We start from the raw sequence: 23,187 nt of genomic DNA on the forward strand, positions 1-23,187 counted from the left end.
AACTTTGTGCAGCATTGTTTAGCGTCTCTCTTTCTTGCTTCTTTTTCCTGGGAATTGTCTTCCTGCACATGCATAAGCAGGAGATGCTTTGTAGGAATGCACAGGAAAAGACCACCTCTCTCCTTCCTGGTCGAATCTCAGTGATGAGAAAGCAAGTGCTGTGCAAACCTGTCAACCATTTATAGTACGTGTTGTTGGGTGGGGAGGTGGAACAAGTAAGAGAAGATTACAAAAGATGACATGCAGTAATCTATTTTGTGCGAGGGAGCAGGGTACAGATGGAATCCAGAGGCTTACTTCAGAGTGTATTCATTGATAGGCAGAGCGTGGACTAACATGAGATAGAATGCCTGGAACTTCCTGCTAATTCTTGCTCTGTCTGAGTCCCAAACTAGATGTTGCAAAAGATATGAGACACAGGGACAGGTATTACCCCTGTCCTTTCCCCAGCATGGGAAAGCAGTTTGGAATGCTGCTCGTGAGTGGAATAATGGCCAGAGATAAAATGCAGCTCTCCCTGCATTCTTCCAGTCAAAATGGTCATATGCTTGGGTTGCACTGGGAAACCGTGACACACATTCCCCATGTAATGTACAGTTTGCAAAGTTGTCTCCATAAAGCCAGTTTTCAAAAATCACTTTCTGCTTATGCTTTGGAAGTTGTACATAGACAAATGCTATGCACGGTTTAAACAGATCAATACATCCATAAGTTCCTATATCACCAAGAAGTAAGAGTAATGTTTTTTGTGATTTGTTTTGTACTTGGAAATACACCGTGGTTATGAATGGAGAAAAAGGGCTATGATACAAACTGCCAGATCTGGAATCAGCAGAAAATCATAGAAAACATCATAGATGGTTTGTTGAAACAAATTGCACTGGTGCTCCAGGGTCTGCACTGTTGCCTTCCTGGAGCCAGTTCAGAGTGCAGGTTATGACATACAGATTTCTAAATGACCCGGGCTCAAATTACCGTTTTGACAAACTTCATTAGGATGTCTAAAACCAGCCAAGAACACCTTTGTAAGTTTATTATCTACATATCAAGTTAAGACTCTGAGGGCTTTCTGATGAAGGGGCTAGGGACTGGATCAGCCCAGTATATTTTGCTGGCTGACATCCACCAAAAAATAACTATCTCCCCAGCAACAGTGGTCAAGCAGTTCATGAGCCTCATGCGTGACTTCTGACTTGCCTGATCATCCCATGAAAACTGAGTTGAACCCTAGATTCCTGCTTGATACAATATCCATGTGAAGCAGAACACCCATCCAGATCAGAAGCTTTGTGGATCTCTCTTATTTCCAACCTATGTACTCAGAAGGTATAACATCCATCAGTTCTAAAGCAAAGCCTTCAGGCTGCTGGCAGTGAAAGTAGAGAAGGAGCAGGATGTTCAGGATACTGAAACCCTCTTCAGATGACATATGTTGGATGACATCAGCACAGAGAGAATGAGTGTGCTGACTCCGCCCACCACCTATACGCAGTCACTAGAACATGAAAACAATTATTTCAAGTGTACAAACAGTATATGTATAGGTTCTGTCCCCATGAATGGGAATGCTGATTGCCAGAACATGAGAATGGCATCTACTGCAAATGCATGTCGGCTCTAGGCTCATGTTCAACCAACGCTTGTAGGCAGTAGGGTAGGGCTAGCATGCTTGTTCTGTGTTCAGGCCTATGTCATCTGAAGAGGGCGTGATGCTGACAGGATTGCTTCTCACAATCATGTTCTTCTGGCTGTTTGTGTAGTAAAAAGGTCTTTTAGTTAAATCACATGAACACTGGAATGCATGAATGCTTGTGTGAGATGTGGGCAGTGGGTGGTACAATAAAAAGCACTGAGCAGACAGGTGCATGGGTACTATTTATATTGCGGTGAAGTCAGAAAAATAGTTCTCTGTAACAGCAAAGTTGATGGTCAGATGCTTAGCAGTAGTGCAACAAAACAGGGCCATCCACAGTCAAAGTAATATGTAGGGAAATACGGATTTATAATTTTAAAAAATTCCCTCTCCCCTCTCAGAATGGCCTAATGAGAACACGCATATTGCTAGAAGGGTTATAATGCTGGATGTGACTGAGTACCACTTAAAGAAAAGAAACTAAAATCGGAAGAGAAAGGGGAATAGCCCTGAATGCTTCTGATATTTTGGAGAATGTGAGCGATTCACCAACCTCCATTTTCTGAAGTTTCCCATACAGCCAAAACTGTTAATACTGATCAGTATTTAAAGGGTAAATTTAAATAAATTAAATAAATAAATAAATTTACCTGGGCTATAAATTTAAATAAATAAATAAAGGACTAGGAGGAGGCAGAAATTAGTCTTTCCATTCTCAGGTTTGCCGCAAGAGGAACACCTGGCTGATTCCCTGGCCTCAGATCTTAACAATTAGTGCCCTGGGACAATTCTCCTACAGCACTAGGTTGGTAAGGTTCAAGACTAGATGAGCAGATGTTTTGGAGGTCTAGCCACTGAGATCAGCCCTCTGACAAAACTGTGTTACAGAGGGAAGGAAGTATCACATTGTCATTGCCTCCCTACGCAAGCCCAGTGTGGTTTCTTGGGGTCCCAGTTTGTGTTTAAGTGCAGTGTCGTTGGACCTTAATTTAATTTGGGGTTCAACCTTTCAAGATTTAAAATCAAACTCGTTACCCTAATTTCAGTTCCCAGTTGCGCCACACACAGTAGCCCTGTTCACAGGTTACATTGAATGCATGTACAATGTGTGTACACTTGATTTTTTTATATGTATGTTGAGTAATTCTCATATTACAATCAACACATGTGCAGCTGAACTTGTGATTTAAATGCCACAGTTTTAACATGAATGTTATCCAGGTACAGGTCCCCGGTTTAATCTGTAAAGTGAACATGCATTGGTTCTTTCTTACAAACAGATGTATGAGCATATATGCAGAATATATGTGGCTTCACTGTATCATGTGAGCAGGGCTAGTGGGATTACCTGTGGGGAAATGTTCCAGTATAGTCTTAGCTGCTGGGTGTTACCTGATGAGCAAGATCCTTATAGGACTGAACTCTGGATTAAAGCTGATGCAATCCAGTGGCATTTTGTGCTCTCATACCATTTCCAGTCACCCATGCAGAATTTCTTTTCCTTCTATGAATTATAAGCTTGGAGTTTTAAGTAGATCTAATTATGTCCTTTTAGGACAATATTCTTAATAGATTAATTTGGCTATTTTTATTTTTCCAAAGTAGGGTTGCTTTATTAGGATCAGTACAAATCATTATGAATGTTCTGTCTACTGTAATTCGTATGATATATACTTTACTAACAGCCAAAGTTTTGTACAGTCTTGCAAATCTGGCTTTTTTATTATGTTCCCAAAGTGGGTTTGAAGGAATGTATTGTCAGGTCAGCACAAAGTGATGTGCGTTCTGCTACAAACGGCATTGTAACTCAGACAATTGCCCTAAAATTGTTTTTCCCAAGCAAATGCTTTGATTTTGAAAGAGGTATCTACAAAGTAGTCTGTCTACAAAGAGGCAACATTTTTTCTTCAGTTCAGTGCATATAGCCAAGTGACTTTCTGCTTGAAGCCAGTTTTCATTTTGCTTCATTTGTGTGGAAAAGCATCATTTCTAACTGCTTGTTAGCCATAGAAATAATAGGAACTTGGGTGAATAATAAACTCACTACTGATGATAATGCAGCCCTCTCATTCAGGATATATTGTCTGATCCAAGAAGTGGGCTTTAAACAGAAGCTGTAATTGCTGATATCTCAGATAAAACATTACTGTGTTTGATCTAGTATAGCTGTACCTACTACCACCAGTTGCCTGCTGAACCATTTATATGACTGGAGTGAAATGTGGCCTAGGGATTGTTGTCCTTCCAAAATGAATAAGGACAGTTCCCCCCTCCCCCATGATAACTGCAGATTCTATCCAATGTTGCCACCTTCTCACCTACATCCCTGACCCTTTCCTCCTAATCGAATTCTTTGTACATCTGCTTGCCACAGTCTGCCCATGGATATCTTGTCTATGCACATGCATGAACACATTATTCAGTCCCAGAACCCTGTAGCCTCGGGTCTCTTTCCCAGCCTTCCTGCATCACTAAATACAACGTAATTAATTTCATCTACCTTTAGCCAGGGTAGTGAATTCACTTTGACAAATTGATTTAACACCTGCCTATGGTTTAACACAGCCTACGTGGCCCATCACGTGGACGTGTCATGCATACAATCTGTATCCACATTACGTATGATCTGACCCTGTGATTGGGACTTCTGGGAAATAGAGCCTCTGCATGAAGTCTTCACCCATGTAGGCATTATGACCATGGGATAACATTTCTAACAGTTAGAGCGGTTCCTCAGTGGAAGAGGCTTCCTCGGGAGGTGGTAAGCTCTCCTTCCGTGGAGGTTTTTAAGAAGAGGCTAGACAGCAGGCATAATCTGAAAACTAAGCTACAGATGGTTTTTCAAGGAGCTGAACAAAAATTGCAGTGACAGTGGGACTTGGTACATGATACTGCTGATGTTGAAGATCCAGTATAGCTACATTATTGAACTGAAGGGAGGTGAAGAGTAACCCCTGAAACACATTTCATTTCATCGCTGGCAAGAGCCTGTTCTGAGGGAAACGGCTCCCACCCACCCCTTTTAGCACAAACCTTCGCAGCGCTTTTGTTGTTTATATTTGCAGTGCCAAGTCAGTTTAGCAAAGTTATTAGTTTATAGATGTTGCAAAGGTAAAAGTAAATGTGAGAGCATTAAATTAGAATAAGTGCCTCTTCACTATGGCGGATTCCTTTGAGGACTGATTAGAAAGAAGGCCTCCTGTTGCCTGCCCCTTTATGCCAGGCACCATCACAGTGCCTGCTTGTTTATCGCTTACTTCTTGAAACAGTGGAAGAGTGCTGTGGGATGATAAATCCCCTTCAGATAAGACAAGATTCTGCTTTCATTCTGGGATCAAGATAATACTTCGCTTTAAAGAATGCCCTTAATTAGCTGATTTTAAAAAAATGGGTAGCACATCACAAAAATATGAGATGTACAGCTTCAACACAGTAGGTATGGTCTTTTTTACAGTGTGTTGGTGGAGACAATAAGTTCTTTGCAGATGGTCAGGCATCATGCACACATGGGGCAGCTAACATTAACCCTTTTCATAATCAACTTGTGGAAAGATGCAAAGTTGCATCTGCCCTCCCTGCTCCTGTTCTCCACATGCTGACTGTGCTTATGCGCATAGGGCCTATGCATTAATGCCATTATTTTTTTAAAAAATAAACATAACATACAGCCTAAAGAAGAGCTCTGGTGATCTGGAAAGCTACTGTAAGGCATTTTAGATGTCCTAATAAAGTAATTAACTGCATTTTCTACTTGATTTTTCTATTCTCAGCACATACAGGGCTATCTAGCTTTGAAGTTCCTGTGTCTTTGTGTCTGCTTAACATATGCATGGAATTAGACCTACCTTGTTTTTTGTGTTATTACAGTTGCTTTCAGCTTTATAAGCATATTGCCTTTTTCCATATAGTTTTCAGATAGTCCTTTTTTGTCCCACCATTCCCTGCCCTCTTCCAACCCTTTAAGGCAAGCCACCTTTGACCATGGGAGAGAATTCTGAGCTTAACAAGCATGATCCTTCTAATCAGCCCATGACTCCAGCACCATCTTTTGGTGTTCAGGGAACCCATGCTCATTCCAGCCCATCTTTAATTAATTCCTGAATTACAAAACTGGAGGGGGGTTGTCACTGGGCAGCTGCTATGAATGCACCTACTAGATTGTCTTCCTGCACTATATCCTCCTATAAAATGATAACACTGTAATGGCTCGGTGCATCGGAATGCACTATAGATTGTAAGGTGCTCCAGTGTTATGACAATGAGAGTCTTGGACATAGGCTTCCAAGTGCCAGAGATATCAATTATTTTGAGAAGACTGGAATGATTCTCTAGAGGAGGGGAAATGCTGACTGATAACTGAGTGGATATGGTAATAGCTGTTTCCACAAAAATCAAGAAAATTTCATCCACAATTTTCTATTGCCTTTGCCCCTTGAGCAGTCAGTCACAGCTGAGCAGAGTAGCTGTAAAACTCCAGCACTCTGCTTTGGTAGCATTTTCCACTCACTTTGCACAAGTGTAAGTGATTACACCAGGGGCAAGGCAGCAGAGAATGAGGACACTACAAGTTTACAACCAAGATCCACAATAAGGACATAAAATGTTATTGTCTTTTATAACATGTCACAGCAAACTCATGCCAGTTTCTGTTCTCTGTTTGTGACTTTGAAGTGTAAGAAAACTTGTCTCTCTTAAAAAATATCTTCTGGATGTCCACCTTTTGAAACGTTTGCAAATTTCACTTCATTTGGATTCATTGACACATTGAACATTATTCAGAGCATAATGGAAAGAGCAGACGTACATGCAGACGTGACCAAAATCAAGAGATTTCAACAAGCAGGTCACAATGTTTTCCAGCATCAGGTATTTATCACTTGAGAATGTCAGCAGCCTGATCAGATTTGGTTTCTCAGCCCATCTAATTATTTCTGCCCTACACCATGGAAGCAAGTTATCTTTCACCAATGCTGGAAACTCTGTTGCCTATACGTTGTTAAACAGTAGTAAAAGGTATCAGAGGTACACAGGGTGTAGTGGGAGGAAAGCAAAGGCAACCACAGGATAAGCACATATAGGTTATACCATAGACAGAAGTGTCTGGGAGGCATAAGATGATCAATATCAACAACATAGGTGTATGTTGACTTTTATTGAGAGCTACGGAGGCCTGAAGTTAGACAAGAGATGCTAGTAAGGGCTCAAGTTAGGGTGGAAGAGGGAAATAGGAGACTTATTAAGCTTGTGGGACAGGTGGAAGAGGAGAGTAAGAGCCACCTAAGCAAAGAGAGAACAAACAGTGCTGATTGGAGAGAACGTACTTAGCAGTTTGACTAAGGTGCCAAAATGCCCCAACCTTCTATTCATTAGAGCTCAGTGGATCTGATATTGTAATGGTAATAGAATAATAAGGGGCAGTGTTGTTATGGGAAAACAGAAATCCCTTTGATAAGTACACCCCTTAAATATAACCCCTAGGCTCTTAACCTAGTCAGCAAGGGTCAACTGAACCCATCAAAAGTGGTAAGCATAATGTCTTTCAAAATCTTCCCAACCAGAATCACTTTTGCCTTCTCCAAGTTCAGTTTCAATTTGTTCGCTATCAGACATTTGACCACAGTAGTCCGGCAGTTGCTCAAGACCTCTACCGCATCACCAGGAGATTTGGATAGAGAGGTATAGAGCTGGGTGTTGGCTGCATATTGATTTCAGAGCTACACATGATTTCTCCTAAAGGCTTTACATAGACATTGAATAATATGGGGGATAAGACTGCATCCTGTGGAACAAGACAACTATCACACTGAAGACAGCTGTTCTCCAACAGCAACCCTTTGAGTCCAATCCATGAGGAATGATTTAAACCAGTCCAAGGCACATCCCCTGGTATCTATTTCGGCCTCCAAATGCTTCAACAGGATAGCATGATCTACTATATCAGTGTGTAAGCAGTGGGTAGGGTTTGGACATGTTTTTAAGTAATATAAGTGCTTCTACTTTAAATGTATATATCACTTACAGTATTATCCCTAAGAGTATTTTAACAGAACCTGTTAATTGTAAAGTAATATGAACCTGCTGCCTTATACTAAGTCAGACATCTAGTCCATTTTTTTCAGTATTATCTACACTGCAGAGAAGGGTCTTTCACAAACCTGATTCATGAGTTGTGTTCAGCCAAAGATACCAGGGGTGGAACCTGGGACCTTCTGCATGCAAAGCATGTGCTCAACTAGTGAACCACAACTCCACCCTTAGCATACCAATTGCAAGTTAGTGTTATGCTCTCTCCATTTCAACCAATTGACCTTTTGAAAGCTGGCTACCAGACAGATAAAGACTTGAAATCAATGCATTGACCCTAGTAGCTAGATGTGATCCTGCTTTTAAAATATCAGTGAGCAAAATGGAAATGTGATTGGAAACGCTTATTAGTCTCCTTTTAACACCACACGTAGAAACACAAAGCTTGTTGAATGACATTATAGCTGGGTAAGTCTTAAAAACATCTGTGTGATTATCAATTTAAGCTCCCATTATTTGGCGCTAATTACTACACAGAGCTGTTAAATATTTAGCAGTAGTTTGTTTAATTGGCTTTGACCTATAAAGAAGTATGTACATTCCATGGGTTCAGTTCTCTGAGTTAGTTCTGTGCTCATACCTGAGTAAGTTGGGAACGGATATTCACATAAAAAATAAACACCTTACAGCCTGTCAAGTTTCTTGCTTTTTCATTCTTTCCCCATCACAGATTTATTTGTCTTGAAGATATCTAAAATTAAGGCACGGAGAAAGCACACAACACACGGATGTAAAATGAGAGAGGTCGTACTTAAACTTGTTTACAGATGTTCTAGTTTAAAAAGCACCAGCATGATAAATTAAACATTACAAGGAAAAAAAATTAAAGCATAGCAACAACTGGCACATGAACACATCTGTCCATAACGCACTGACTTAATCCCTGAATATTTGATTAGGTGGTCTCGCCTATCAAAGCCTTCTGTCCCATGTTACTACTACACTGGAGCTGTAGCACAGAAACCTGAAATTAGCTTCTGTCTTCTGGCTGTGGTTAACACAGACATAATGTGCTGAACAAAATGACTTTTGTCCCAGGGTATAGTGGGAAGGCACATGATACAGAATCTTTGTTGAAGTTCAGCAGATCCAGGAATGGTCAGTGCTTGGAAGGGTGATATCCTGGGAATTATATATACGAGTGCCATGTTGAGTTCTGTGGTTGAAGAAAAACAGGATATAACTATACACAAGTAAGAGGAACAGAGCTGGCTCAATTGCCAGTTTTTCACCCCTGGGTCTTCCCAAGTCTGTATCTCATCAGGTTTATAAAAACACTCTCAGAAAGTGTCTTATTTCCATCAATTACCAGGTTTTTTTTATAGAGGAATACTCAAACACACATTGGGCTCAGCTTATTCCTTGCCTGCTGGTCACGAGCATGGAACCAGTCTCTTTTAAAGGCTGTTCCTCCTCCTGCAGCTGCCCCTTGCTACACCCCAAAACTAACTCCTCAGCATCAAGGAGATTCCAGAATTGGGGTGTGGTATTGAGGCTGCAGTTGGTGTGTGTAAGGGGGGAGAGAATCAGAAGAAACTGGGGCTTCCTGGATCCAAACCCACACAGAAATGAATCTCAGGCTTGGTCTACACGCAGAGGAGAATGAAGTAGAATGCCATGGTGGTAGACTAGACTATACCATTTCATACTACCTGTCTGGAATGTACATCTCAGTTTAAAAAATCCCCTTCTGCTTGTGACCTGAAGCAATACAGTTTATTATATAACTATAGCAATTGGCTACCGTATTTCCACATGCAAAGGTATTGGTATCTCAGCTTTCTGTTGCCATTGAGGTAGGGTTTGGGTACCCTTGGTTGGCAATTCTTTGCTTCTTTGCCTCAGTACTGAGTCACAATACAATTTGCTTCTCTTTCACACAGTACAAAAATGTCCACTTACCCTCTCAGTTTTGGAATAAATTAGAAAGGCAGCTAGTGATCCATGACAGAAAAGCTGCTGCTCATTGTGGGTTCTCCTCCCTTTCAGAGAAGTCCAAAGATTTCCAAAATTTTATTGAGGTTGAGTAAAGTGTCGTCAAGTCGCAGCTGACTTATGGCAACCCAGTAAGGCTTTCAAGGCAAGGAACTAACAGAGGTGGTTTGCCATTACCTTCCTCTGCAGAACAGCCCTGGTATTCCTTGGTGGTCTCCCATCCAAGTACTAACAAGGGACAACCCTGCTGAGCTTCTGAGATCTGGTGAGATCAGGCTAGCCTGGGCCATCCAGCTCAGGGCCCGAGATGACTTATGGATAGATTTTTTTTAAAAAAAACAATGTCACCATTTTTCTCATAATTGATAATAGCCTTTGCCAATTTAGATGACTTGAAGCTGCCTAGTGTTTGACTAAATCTAGGCTGGGATGACTGAACCACAAATAATTTTCTGGGATGAATATTAAGCGGGACTTTGTCAGGGGTGATAACATTTCTATTGGGGGCAGAGCTTTTACCACCCCCTGGGTGGATTAGTCTGTTAATGCTAGATCGATTGGTTGTTAAGGTATTTGTGGTAATTGATAGTTTTCTGTTATTGGGTTTGATTGTTTTTTGACATTGTAAACCACTTAGAGTGGAGAACTAAATTTTCCATCAGCAGATAGGGACTTTTCTCTCACTGCAGCCCACAAAAGGCTGTTCCTGAGGAACAGGAGGCCCTAAGGAACAGAATGAGAAGAGTCTGTAGTGGGAAAGAGGTGGAAATTACCAGTTTAATCTGATGCAATTCATGAAGTCTGTTAATGTTGAAAATTCCAATTAATTATATTTCAAAAAGCAAATAATACTACAATAACCCTTCCATCCCCATTTTCTAGCCATTTCTGTTCTCGACATTTGCTGTTGCTCTCTCACCTTTTTCTGTGATGGCGATATAATGACATCCAGAGATGTTACTGTGTAGAATGGTGTTAAATGTCAAAAGAAAATTCAGCAGTTTCTTTACAGGTCCATCATGAGTGAACAGAAACAAAGAACATAGAAAGCATCTCTGTAATCCAGAGACATAAAGTGCAGTGTTTATTATGCGTGTGTCAATTAAGAAAACATGCAAGCAGAAGGCATTATCCAAAGAAAGCAATACCATTGCATGTTTAAGATTAAATAGCCAAATTTATAAAGAATAAAACCCTAATTCAGCTAAAGCATTTAGAACATATAACTTAAGGCCTCCAACACTTTAGTTTCATTTTTGTGATCTCTGTTCATATTTAAGGTATTTCTTATATCTTCAGAGAGCTAGATTAACAATGCATTCCTGAGTTTTTGGCGTGCAGAAACGGTGGGGAGGAGGCGCTGCTGTGGCACCTCCTAACCCATTTCCCCAGTGCCAAAAACTCAAAAAAAGCCTTTTAAAGGCTTTTAAAAATTTTCATGGGCCTTTTTGCCCCATAGAGAAAAGCAAGGCTGCACTTGCTAAAAAGGAGGTGCAACCTCACTCTTCTCGTTGCCGGCGTACCTGGGGCGAAGGGACAGGAGGCTGCCTAACGGCAGCTCCTCCCCCCAGCCCACCCTGGGAAGCCTCCTGGGATGCCAGAACTCCCACCCAGAATGCACAGAATTTTATGCCTGTGGGATGCTGCAGAAGGCCCCGCCAGCATCCCGGGGCACCGCTGCCATGGCAGTGCCCGGAGACCGGTGTCTGGGCCTCCCTGCCAGTGTTGGGGCCACTAACGCCGGCGTAATTAGCCCAGACACCAGAGTGGGGGGCCCTAATGCCAGCACAGCGCCTTCCTGGCCTCCTAAGGGCTTTCACCCTTAAAGGGTGTAGCCTCTGTGTAGCGACCCTTGGTGGTCTCCCATCCAATGTAGGGTACAGATATTTGTTTAAAAGTGTGCCTTCCTCTTACTCTGAAGACCTTAGAGCAATTTCCATATGGTTCCTGTGTCATTAGACCGTTATGTGAACTTCTAACCATCCTAACCATGGTAACTTTCTGCTGAAAAATGCTTCTCATAGTCATGGTTGCAGAGCTACATCTGACTATACTAGCAAAACAATTCTCACTAGTTATCTATGCCAAACAATGCAGTTTGAGAGAAATGTTGGCTAGTCATAACTCAAATTTTTTGATAGATACCTAAAATTACCTTAATATTATAACTGCTTCTTTGCTTCCTGTCCTTGAATGTTTCACACACACCCTCTAATTTTGAAGGAGATATGTGAGAGTTAGGGAAGTGATGAACTGGAAGTATTATACTGGAAGCCCTGGAAAGCTTATTGATAATGGAACGGAATTCTCTATTTGGCATCAGGGTTTTAATTGACAGTTTGCTGGGTGTACCATTTTTACTTTGTCCCCAGCCCTCTGCCAAGGAAATCCAGCATCCTGTCATTCTCAATAGACAAATTGAAAACTATCATAAAGAAGTTGGGAGGGGAGGGTGGAGGGAATGAGGGTATAGAAGCAGAAAATCTTGATTAGAAAGTATAATTTAATAGAATGTGTATTGAACCAAATGTATTGATTAATGTGGAGGATATAGTACTTATATTGATTCAAACTAGAGATTTAGTACTAAAAGCTGTAAGCCAAAAAGCTGTTGCAGATTGCTACAAAAGTCAGTTTAATGCTGTCCTTGAGAATGCCTTCACAAAGAAATTCTTCTAATGTTTGAGGAGTCGGTAGAATGCTGTATATGTCAGTTTGATCCCGGAGGGTTTTATTTTGTACTCTAATAGCTGTTACGAGCCTACATTATATCCAAGGAGTAATTTTCCTTAGGGTTGCCTGGCTCGCTTTGTGTCAATATTCTAGCATTTTAAGTCACGTACAGTATATGCTTCTGGGAACAGTGCAGGAGCCAGCCAGACTCATAATGGTCTGCATTCATTAATAAAGGCAGAAGCTTCTGTCCCTCCATTGCCCACTACAGGGATGCCTCCCCGGTCTTTTGGGACCCGTACAGACACATTTAAAGAAAGCTTTATTTTGAGTGGGCAGGAGATGAAATGCAGGACTTGCAGGCATTTCCTAAGTCAGCTATATGCCCGAGCACAGAGGTGACCTTAATGGGTCAGAGAAGAATGCAGGTCAAAAGACTTATTATCCAGCCTGTTGGAAACCAATTGCTTTTTGTTTTGTGTTTTTCCCCCTTTTAAAAAAAAATGGTGCTTAAAGGTTAGTAATGTAGAAATGTGTTTTACAACTTGGAGCTGTGTTGGAATGCAGTCGGCTTACTGAAAGGGGGGTGGAGTGCTGGAACAAAGATGAGTTTTTAAATGTAGATTTCCCATCAATTGTAAAATGTTAGTATACCATAATTAGTTAATCAGTGATGATTGATTACTAGCGGTTGCTTTCTTGAATTAAGAAGGGGGAAAAACATGCTGCTGTGATACTGTCACCATCTGTCGAACAATAACATCCCCATTTAATCTTTATATTTCTTTATTTGTAATCTGCTTTTGAGCAACAATTGTGTTCTATTTCATTCAGCTTTGAAATATCTCATTTAAATTGAATGCAACTGCTCTTCACATTAGGGATTCTAATGGGATGGAGAATTAGTGGAAGCTTTTTTTTCCTTGGGAGCTTTTTCCTTTTTCTATCTCTCCCTTTTTTTCTCTCTTAACGGCTGTTTACTGTAAGAATTTAGTTCAGGTAAATAGAGAGAAAGAGAGAGAGAGAGAGAGAGAGAGAGAGAGAGAGAGAGAGGCTTTGAACAGCTGCAGCAGAAAAATAGCTACCCTGTTTCTGCGCAAGGAGATTTTCTTTAGTCACTGTGGCAGTGAAAACTGGATCAAGTTTTAACATTATAAAACAGGAAAAAAAGACATTAGAACAATTAACTGTTTAAAGCATCAAGCTGTGACTCTAGATTGTGAATTGAATAGGGGCCTGTCCAGGGTTGTCAACCTCCAGATTGGAGATCTCCTGTTATTACAAGTGATCTCCAGCTGATAAAGATCAGTTCACCTGGAGAAAATGGCCGCTTTGGCAATTGGACTCTATGGCAATGAAGTCCTTCCCCTTCCCAAACCACTCCCTCCTCAGGCTCTACCCCAAAAACCTCCCGCCGGTTACAAAGAGGGGCCTGGCAACCCTAGACCTGTCAGCTTCTGGAACCTCAAGGCAGCATGTTTATCTATGGTGGGACAAGTGTTAAGCCTTCTTCATCTCAATGGGGTATTTGCCTTTATTAAAAAGTTCAGTAAGTATTTTGGGGTCTTTAACATGGATCAAGTGCTGAAATCAGGTTACTCCATGGAATGTAAACTTACCTGCATTTGGGCTTAAAGAAACCAAGCTTTTAATGAGCTTTCCAGTATCTTTTGATGAGTGGATCAGTGTGTGAGAGAGACTGTTATTCATTGTTGTGACATTGAAGGTCTCCCCCATCTCCCCCCCCCCTTCATATAGAGACAGATAGATGTGGAACTTAACACTTAACATTAATGTACATAACTGCTGTCTTGAAAGAATGGAGCCTAATGACAAAGCAAAAATGGCCATTTCAAATTTACTAAGCCATATTAATTCAAATGTTTTTGCTATTTATTTTGGGATGTTTATATATCATCTTTCCCTAAGACTATGCCCAAGCAGGCCCATGACACATAAATAACACAATTACGTGAATAAATGTTAACAATAGCATCCTAAAAACCTTAGAGCATAAAAAGTTAAAACCCAAGGATAATGTTCTTTCTGAAATTAAAAAAAGTATTCAACACCAAAAGGCCTGCAGCCGTTGTTTATTTCCAACCTGTGTTTCTACAGTAAATAATCAAAGAGGCTCTACTAGCACAAAAATTCAGGGTAAATACATTGGGGATATCAGGGCAGGTTGCAGGGTGTAATCCACAGGGTTCACTGAATTTTACATAGGACAGAGAAAGAATGAACTCAGGAAAGTTACAGTGTGTTGACTGTTTTCCAGAAGAGCAATTTAAAAAACATCTGTCCTCAAATGTACTGTGTGTCCTGCTAAGGGCAAATTCCATTCTCAGAGCTACACAGAAGCTCTTAACTCTAATATCAGTTCTCCCTGTGCTCTGAAAACTCCCATGTTCATGTCAACGGGAGCTCCATCTTCTGATTTCCCCACTTGTATCAACTCCCATTGTCATGGAAGTGGGAGTCCTGAGCACATGGAAAGATGAGAATATCAGAGCTGAGATCTGCTGTGTAGATAATAGAGGAAAAATTTGTCCTAAATTTTTAAACGCAACCTTCTTCATATAAAAAAAATTCCTTAAAACAGAAGCTCCAACTGTTCATAACTGGGATTAATGGTTGCAATTTTCAGTCACTTAGACATGGGGTCTCTAAGAGACAAGTTTTTGTTGTTTTTGCGCAATATAACATGGCTCTCTGTGGGATAAAAGAATTTTTCTCTTTTCCTTATCTCTTCCCTTCCATCTTTCACCTCTTTGTCTCATAAATGTTATATCTCTGCTATGCTTTTCCTGTTATCATATATAAAACAGTTTCACTCTCCAGGCTAGTATATTTCCCCTTGCCCGTTGAAGCTCTGTAAAACAAAAAGGAGTCACATGTGTGTCAATTGTTCAAATTCAGGGAAATGGTTTCATATCCCTAGTCCACAGGCCCATGTAGAATATGTCTGGGTCTTGGCTTAACCAGTGATTTTTCTCTGTGCTCTTTCCCTTGAATTAATATCTTTGTTACCTCATGAGAATCTTACTGTGCAGCAGACTGTATTGGCTGTGGGACACAGAAGCAGGGCTGAGCTGAGACTAATCCCATGCTTTATTTTCACTTTAGTGCCTTCATTTTTTTTTAATTTAAAAAGGTCGTGTGATTCGAGTCCCGCACATACATGAACAATATTTTCAGTTGCCTCACACATATGTAAAAAAGAAGAATGTTACCACAACTTCTTTATTGCAACTAAAATCAAACACAGAAAACTGAAAGCAAGAAAAGAGAGCAGTCCAGCGGGTGGAGTTTTCCTCCAACCATAATCAGGTCCCAGTTAACTCTTTACTATCTGTTTTACTACAGTGTAGCTTTTCTAAACCTTAAATTGGCCAAGGTGTGACTCCATGTCTCTTTTTTAAAACGGAAAGGCAGGGCTCTTTGAAGTACTTAAGGTATGTTCCAGGGTTGCAGCTTTCTTTGCATTCCTGTTGTCGTGGAGATAAGAGCCTCATGTGCCAAAGCAGTCCATCTGCTATAGTCAGCATGAGGAGCCTTATAAATGTGTAGAGCTCTAGATAGAAAAGACAGGTTTTCAAAAGGCAGCACATATTCTCATGTGGGATAATCAAATACAGTCGGTGGACTGAAACACAAGTACACAGATGCCCTTTAGATATTACTGCAACAGGGTAAGAGCTCCTTTTTTGTGTGATTTCATCCCATAACACTACTAGAAGACTGAAAAACCTGACACCACATGCACAGGGTTGGATCCCACAATCCACAGGATTGCAGGATCTTCCCTTCCCCCCCAGAGCCTTTTCCAATCCCAGGAATCCCAGGATTTGAGGGACTTGTGTGTACTAATAGCCATGGAGGCACAGGCAGCTACAGAGGGGAAGGTGAAAAATTGCACCTTTCTTTGTGTTCTGTGAGCGGAGCTCACAGGGAAGATCCCTGACCATCTGTTTGGTGGTTCACAGGATCCCTGCCACAGTGATTTTCCAGCTGATTTTCATCCCTGATACCAAGTGGTTGAGGTAGCTGTACGACTGGCCCTGGCTGTTTAAATACTACAACAACTTTATAGATGAAACAACATCTAAACAACAGCTTTGCCCCCATGCTTCCAGTCCATTGCCAGTATCAGCTGTCAGTGGATAGGCTGGCCTTCCTCTTTGCTGCTATAGGATAGATGGATTGTTTTTATTACTGTTGTACTGAGATTGTAGTTTTAATTTATGTTTTATGGTTTTAAATGTTGTGACCCGCTCTGAGCCCGGCTTATGGGATTTGATGGTTTAGAATCTGCCAGTGAGACAAAAGACAAACAGTGGCAAAATGATTAAAAAATTCTTGGAGATTATGTGGACAGTGCTTGTGAGGGAATTTATGGGCTTCAGAAGAAATCCGTATGGCAGACATGTGCCCACCATGAGAGCTTTGGATCAGATGTGTGTGCCTCAAGTTCTGTGCTGGAACACAATTCCTAGCTGCACAGGAGCCCAGTTTGGATCAGGTCTAGAGCCTTCCCCCACTGTGCTGTTTTCTTAACCTGAAATGTCCCCCGGGAGCTGATTTTTGCCCTGTTGGGAAAACTTACATGTACTGATAGTTACACATTAGTTTCCCCAACAGGGAAAACATCAGCTTCTGTGGCCATTTTGGGTTGGTAAACCAGCATGGGAAGAGGCTTAAGTCCCTTCTCCATGTGCACTGCAGTCCCAATCCGAATCAGACCTCGGTGTGCTTGTCGTGAAACTCCAAGGCATGTCTGTTGAGAATCTGCAGATGAGCTTTGTAACATGTGAATTGGTCCCTTTAGTAAATACCTGTATTGGGTTCCTTCAGGCAGGGAGCTGTGTGTTTGGGCTTATAAATGCTTTATGTAGAGCCTTATGCAGACTGATGGCACCATATTAATTCATTCATGAATGCACAGTATTAATAATAATGTATCTTGTGCCTTTTAAAATTGTAAGCATGCAAGCAGACTCTTAAATGTTGCCAAATCCTTAGTGCATTCTGCAACACAATCTTAGTTGTGTGTACTCAGAAATAACTGCCACGGAGTTCAGTGATTCTGACCTTCAGTTTATTGTGCCTATTTTGGTGGCACATATAATATAAATGGAATAACCCATAGTAAGTATCAAGACTGCAGCCTTAGGTATTTTACAAATATTAAATGACCATTATAAATAACAAGGAGTCGTATATTAATGGGGACACCAACTTCAGCATTCATCTCTGTATCCAGCTTTCTGAAATTAAGGTCACCATCTCCCTGTTAAGCTCTGTCATCATGTAACAATTGTCTCTTTGTTGAGTACTCTAGAAAAAGTACTCAAGGAAGCATATACCTGAACAACTGTTGCACTGGGATGTTTTGTCAATGGATTTTCCAGTTTGGATACCGCAGTGCCTTATGTGAGAAATACTGTGTCACATTCCTGCCAGCATCCAAGATATTGCATCACCTGCAAATGCATTCTAATCCATAATTGAAGAATCTCCATAATCTTGGTTTTAGAAAAATTCATATGTTAATAGAACAGTTGGCCAGATACTAGGTTGGACCAGACCTAATTTATCTACATTAAATTTATCTTCAATGTATAAGTGCTGTTGAAATTATTCCAATGCAAAATATAGAGCAAAATGGTTTTTCTGTTAACATCACGGCGTGACTAGGCCATTTAACATAGTGGCATACCTGTTGTGTGATCTTTTTGTAGCCTTGCTAATGTACTTTTGTTCCTGAGTTGCATAATAACTGCATATCCTTGTCTTTTTTCCCCTTACAGAATCATACAATGACCCAACATAGCAGTTAGTGCAAGGCCTGATTCTTCAAGAGAGGATGCTTTGTGGGACAAAAAAAAGGGAACATGTTTTACTCTTTGCACGAGACTTTCATTGTTAATGTATATTATTCAGAAACATTGTATTGTACCATAAAACTTGTATTATCAAAACTGTTGGATGTTCATGTGTTTGAACTTTTGAGCACCGGAGGGACTTCCTGTATATAAAGTGTTGCACATGTATTATGTTGTCTGATACTAAAATGGTCTTATAAAGACAAGTGGACTTGGGCCCTATTCAAGCAGGATTAAAAGAGTAATAATAACATATAAAGGGAAAAAAAGGCTTAAGGAAATGTTATTTTCAAAGAAGAGAAAAAAGAAATAGTAGTGATACATTACAACCCTATTTGGCCTTCTTTTCATTCAAGCTTATGTCGTCAGTCTCTTTTGGTATACAAACGGTTGATTTCAAGAGTATTTTTATTGCTGAAGATTCTTGCAAAAAAAAAAAAATGAAGAGACTCTCTCCAAGCAAGATCCCCCAGCTGAATATGGCCTGTATATATATTTGTAAGCCTTGCGATATGACAGATAGCATTACCATATATGCAATAGTTGTTATGTAGATTGTCAAAGAAACTTTTTTCCTGGATACCATTTGAAGCTTTTGAGTGTTCAAGACTTTCCTTAATATGTCACATGGCCAAATTTTTGAAATCAGTTGAATTAACCTGTATGTTACTGTTATTAATGTTTACTCTGCGGTCTGAACCTGGAGATTACTGGAATGGTTTTCCAAGAGGAAATAAATTCGGTTTACCATTACATGGAATGTGGCTGTGCTTTTTGTACTGGATAGAAGCTGACCCATTTCCCTGTTTTGCAATGAATTATGACTTGTAAAACCAGCAAGTTGTTTTCCCTCACCACTGCAATCTAAGCTGGTCTACTCAGACACAATTCCCATTCTATTCAATGGACATCACTCCCCAGAAAGTGTTCTTAGGAATGCAACCTTAATAGCTCATTCTTCTATGAAAATGTCTAATTTTGTTAGAGATGTACACTATTACAAGTGTACAATTCGCCAGGTGTGAAAGAGTACTCAAAAGGTCAGAGAAATGTGAGGACTATTACAGTAAATGATCTGAATACAAAGTTTTCAAATATCAACTTTCGAAATTCTGTGGATTCTACCTGGCCAGTTGTGAACCTCATCAAGTTGTTTGGCTGTGTTTGTTCTACTTTTTCCCCATCTTAATACTTTCTTCTTTTGAGTTCCATTTTTGTTTTGCTTTTTTTCCACTTCAGTATTTCTGGCTTTTGAATCCAGCCTCAAATAACGCTGGAACTCTGTGTGCTTAAAGGAATTATCTCAGGGAAGAGAATTGTGCTTCCCCCCACCCTCTCACGTAGAGGTGGCAACCCTGTTAAATTCTAGCCACAGAATTGACACCCTCTGGTCCCTTGTCCTCACTGCTGACAAAGATGGCAGTAGAGGACATGGCCAGAGAGATCGCTTCAGTGAGCACTCCAGACTCACATTTCCTGGGGGGGAATGTTCAAAGCCAGCAGAGAAGTGTTGCTGAGAACTGAATTAACCTGTTTGTCCCAAGTATCCGTAAAGGAAAGATGTGCCATAAATGCCTTTTTTGGGTCCTCAGATGTGCTCGTGTGAGCATTCAACCCAAATCTATCCTCCCCATTTGTTGGAGGTGTGCAGCCTTTCTGAACTCCATATGTAGTGGTTTGAGTTGCAGCATGCCGCAGAGGGTTGGACTTGCCTGCCTTTTTGCTGTCAGGGTGGATTTTAAGTGTGATTTCCACTTTGCTGAGTGTCGCTTTCTGAATCTCCACTGATGGAAGGGCTGGAAACAAAGTAAAAATGCCTCTGCTTGCCAGAGATTTCAAGGGAAAATGTGTCATGTTTCTTTCTCTAGCCTTGAAAATTTTATGGAAATGTTGCCAGGATTTTTTTAAAAACTATATTTTTATAAAGAAAATCTCATTTGTGCTGACAAAAGGATAAGCGCAGGCGACTCTGCATAGAGCATGTACTGTGCCAGGTTCTATTTATACTAAGTCAAAAGCTCGTTCCAGTTTCATTTCTATTAGTATATTATTTCTCTGCCAAATTGGATCTGATTATGTCTTCTTTCTTCATGACAGATACCTTGAAAGAGCGCAGGCTTTTCAGCCTTCATGTGTGAAAGTGTGACATATTGGTTATAACTGTAAATAGCGTGTTTCTAGTTGAGTTCAAGTATGTTAGAAATATTACACCCTACTGTGTTTGTGCCACTAAGTTGAGACAGATGGTAGCTGGGAAAGATGCAATCTTATAATCAAAAGCTAAAATATGTCAAAAATATGTTAGCAAGCAAAACATAGCATATTACTTGCTTCTTATGTCATGACAGCTTGCAAAACACACAAGGTTGTTGAATTTCTAGTTATGTAAATACAGTAACATGACAAACAGAGCAACAGCAAGCGTGATGATCGCTTTGCGCATTGATTCGTCCTGCCATTTAGGGCTAGGGAGCAAGAAGATTGCCGGTCACATTCATCTCCTGGTACATTTGAAGAGCAAGTTGCCAGTATCGAGTGCTGGAATCCTTTTACCTTACTCATTAGTTGCTGGTTTCTCTGTGATACCCTAAAAAGCTGTTTAAATAGATTATGAAAGACATTCAAACTTCCCAAGGAGAATTGAGTTTTCCATGGGGGCTTATCAGAGCATTTAGCAAACAGAACAAGATAGGGGTATCGGCTTGCGGAACAGAAAGAAAAAAAACACAGTGTTGCTGTGTGTATGAGTGGGGTCAGTCTCTGGCATACTATACTCCCCAGTGGTCTACCAATGCTCAAATGAGCACCCTAATGGGAAGAAGAAAAGCATAATTGTGCCCACAGAAGGGAGACTGGGGGTGGAAGGATAAAAGACACAATCAGAGCTGGGTGTAAAACGGGCCATGCCTACCTTGAATGAAAGCTTCCATTGTTTAGCATTAAAAAGGCAGAGGCAGGGCAGCTGTTGTTGATAGCCAGCTGCTGGCAGGATATATCACTTAGCCTAACTGCTGGATAACCTTCATAGGAAGGGATGACTTGTGACTGTGGTGAATCCCACAGTTTCTCTGCCTGTTGATGTGGTTGACGAGTCCTCACGATATACTGGTGGTTTTGCAACAACCTGGCTAACGGCCCATTCCTGAGAATTGGCATAAGGGAACGGTGGAGAGAAGGCACAGGTGAGCCGTCTCCTAACGCCGTTCGGCGTACGCCGTTAAACAAAAAAAAAGCTGTTTTGCGTGATTAGACACATGTCCTAATGTGTGATTAGACGCACTTACTCTGGCGGCGAGGTCATGCAGCCTCCTATGAGGACTCGCCCCCCCTCAGGAATGCCAGGTAAGTAGCTTACCCCCTCCAGCTCACACCTACTTACACTAAGGTGCTTTCACATATGCTAAATAATGCACTTTCAATCCACTCTCGATGCATTTTGCCACTGGATTTTACTACGTGACATAGCAAAATCCACTTGCAAACCATCGCCGAGGTAGATTGGAAGTGCATCATTCAGTCCATGCACAAGATCCGTATGTGGCAGTAACTAAAGAAAAAGCAATAGTGCCAAACAGGAACCATGAAGAAGGTGAGAAAAACCTCTAGCGGGTGAAATTTCTTTCCTGGCTCCGTCAGCCAGCAGCTAAACTAAATCCATAGCAGCATAATGGCAAGAATCATTAGACCAAGATAGACCAAGTAACCTGTTATTTTTAAAAACATTTAGGACTTCCGCTAGGGCTGCTGAGCGAAGCACTGCATCTCCCCAGGGGCTCCCGGTGGGGAACCAAGAAACATCTTAAAAATAGGGGTGTCAGTGCGCCCCTCCCGATTCCTAAATAGTGGAGCTGGTGTCAGGGAATCTCCTGCTGCCGATGAAGAGCGGTTTGACTCCTGAACTCTCTGAGTTTTAAGACTTCGGAGATTCAGTAGCAGTCCCGCCTGGCTTGAGGGGTTATAAATCGCCGCAGACATGTCTTTGGAATTAGGCTTCGCTCTCCCCTATCTACTACCATCTAAGCAACTATACAGAAGTAAGAATACCTACTCTCCTAAAATCTGAGTAAGTTTAAAAGAATTCTTTTGTTTTACCTGGATTTGGAAGTCCCGGGAGACTGCTAAATATATCTGTCGAATCCGTATCTCCCCACTCAATGTTTAAATGACTCTTTAAAAACAAGAAAAGATCAGATAACCCGGCAGGAATCTTATCAATCTGATCAGTGGGAAGACATAATAACTAAGATTTTTGAAAGACGCTTCAGTTACCAATCAGGAACTACTACGTATAAAGGGGAGGGAGGAGGAGAAATCTCCCCCACCCCGAAGAGTCGTCTTTCTAACTAAACAAAGCTTTCCTGCCACATCCTTCCCGGAAACAATCTATCATCGCGAGAGAGCCAGAGAACTTGGAATCGGAAGTGTGGCATTAGTGTGTACTGGCAAATATCTCCCAAGTTCCTGAACACAAGGAATGGAAGGTTTACGACCTTGATTCCTGCAACACCTCTTTATTTACTACACTGGTATATATGCCTGGATTTTACCAACTGAGTTTCAACAGAAATTCTCAGAAGAAGCAACCATGGAATATCTGACTAAACAGTTGGAACAATTCTCTGCTTTAATGAACATTTCATACCAACTTATTAATCAAAAACTGGATATCATCTTAGACGATCTTTTTTTTTTTTTTTTTTTTTTATAATTTTTTATTGAATTTTACAATATAAAAAAAAAGAAAAGAAACAAGAAACAAGAAAAAAAGAAAGAAAAAAAATACATATATAGATATAAAAGGGTATTCACATAACATATTGAATACATTTCATTTTTTAATACATTCATCAAAAGAAAAATACCCTTTCCCCCCACCCACCAAAAGTGACCCATCACCATGACTTCCATAGAAGTGTCCGGTAGCTTTATTTATTTATCTAAATTCTAATATTGCTTAAAGAATAATTTTCTATAGCT

The 23,187-nt window shown here is 40.7% G+C and overlaps 1 protein-coding gene across 6 annotated transcripts in view; it reads left to right on the plus strand.

The window, feature by feature from the left end:
- The window catches only part of ZNF521 (zinc finger protein 521), a 349,322-nt gene extending 330,359 nt beyond the window's left edge, over positions 1–18,963 (plus strand). For all 6 annotated transcript variants that reach the window (XM_056854011.1, XM_056854009.1, XM_056854010.1 and 3 more), the window contains one exon: positions 18,136–18,963. In XM_056854011.1, the coding sequence (XP_056709989.1) occupies positions 18,136–18,165 (30 nt within the window). In that variant the 3' untranslated portion in view covers positions 18,166–18,963. The remainder of the gene's footprint in view (positions 1–18,135) is intronic.
- Positions 18,964–23,187: the final 4,224 nt, after the last annotated feature.

This window comes from Euleptes europaea, chromosome 8, assembly GCF_029931775.1.
Source record: "Euleptes europaea isolate rEulEur1 chromosome 8, rEulEur1.hap1, whole genome shotgun sequence".
In the NCBI taxonomy this organism is placed as follows: Eukaryota; Metazoa; Chordata; class Lepidosauria; order Squamata; family Sphaerodactylidae; genus Euleptes; species Euleptes europaea.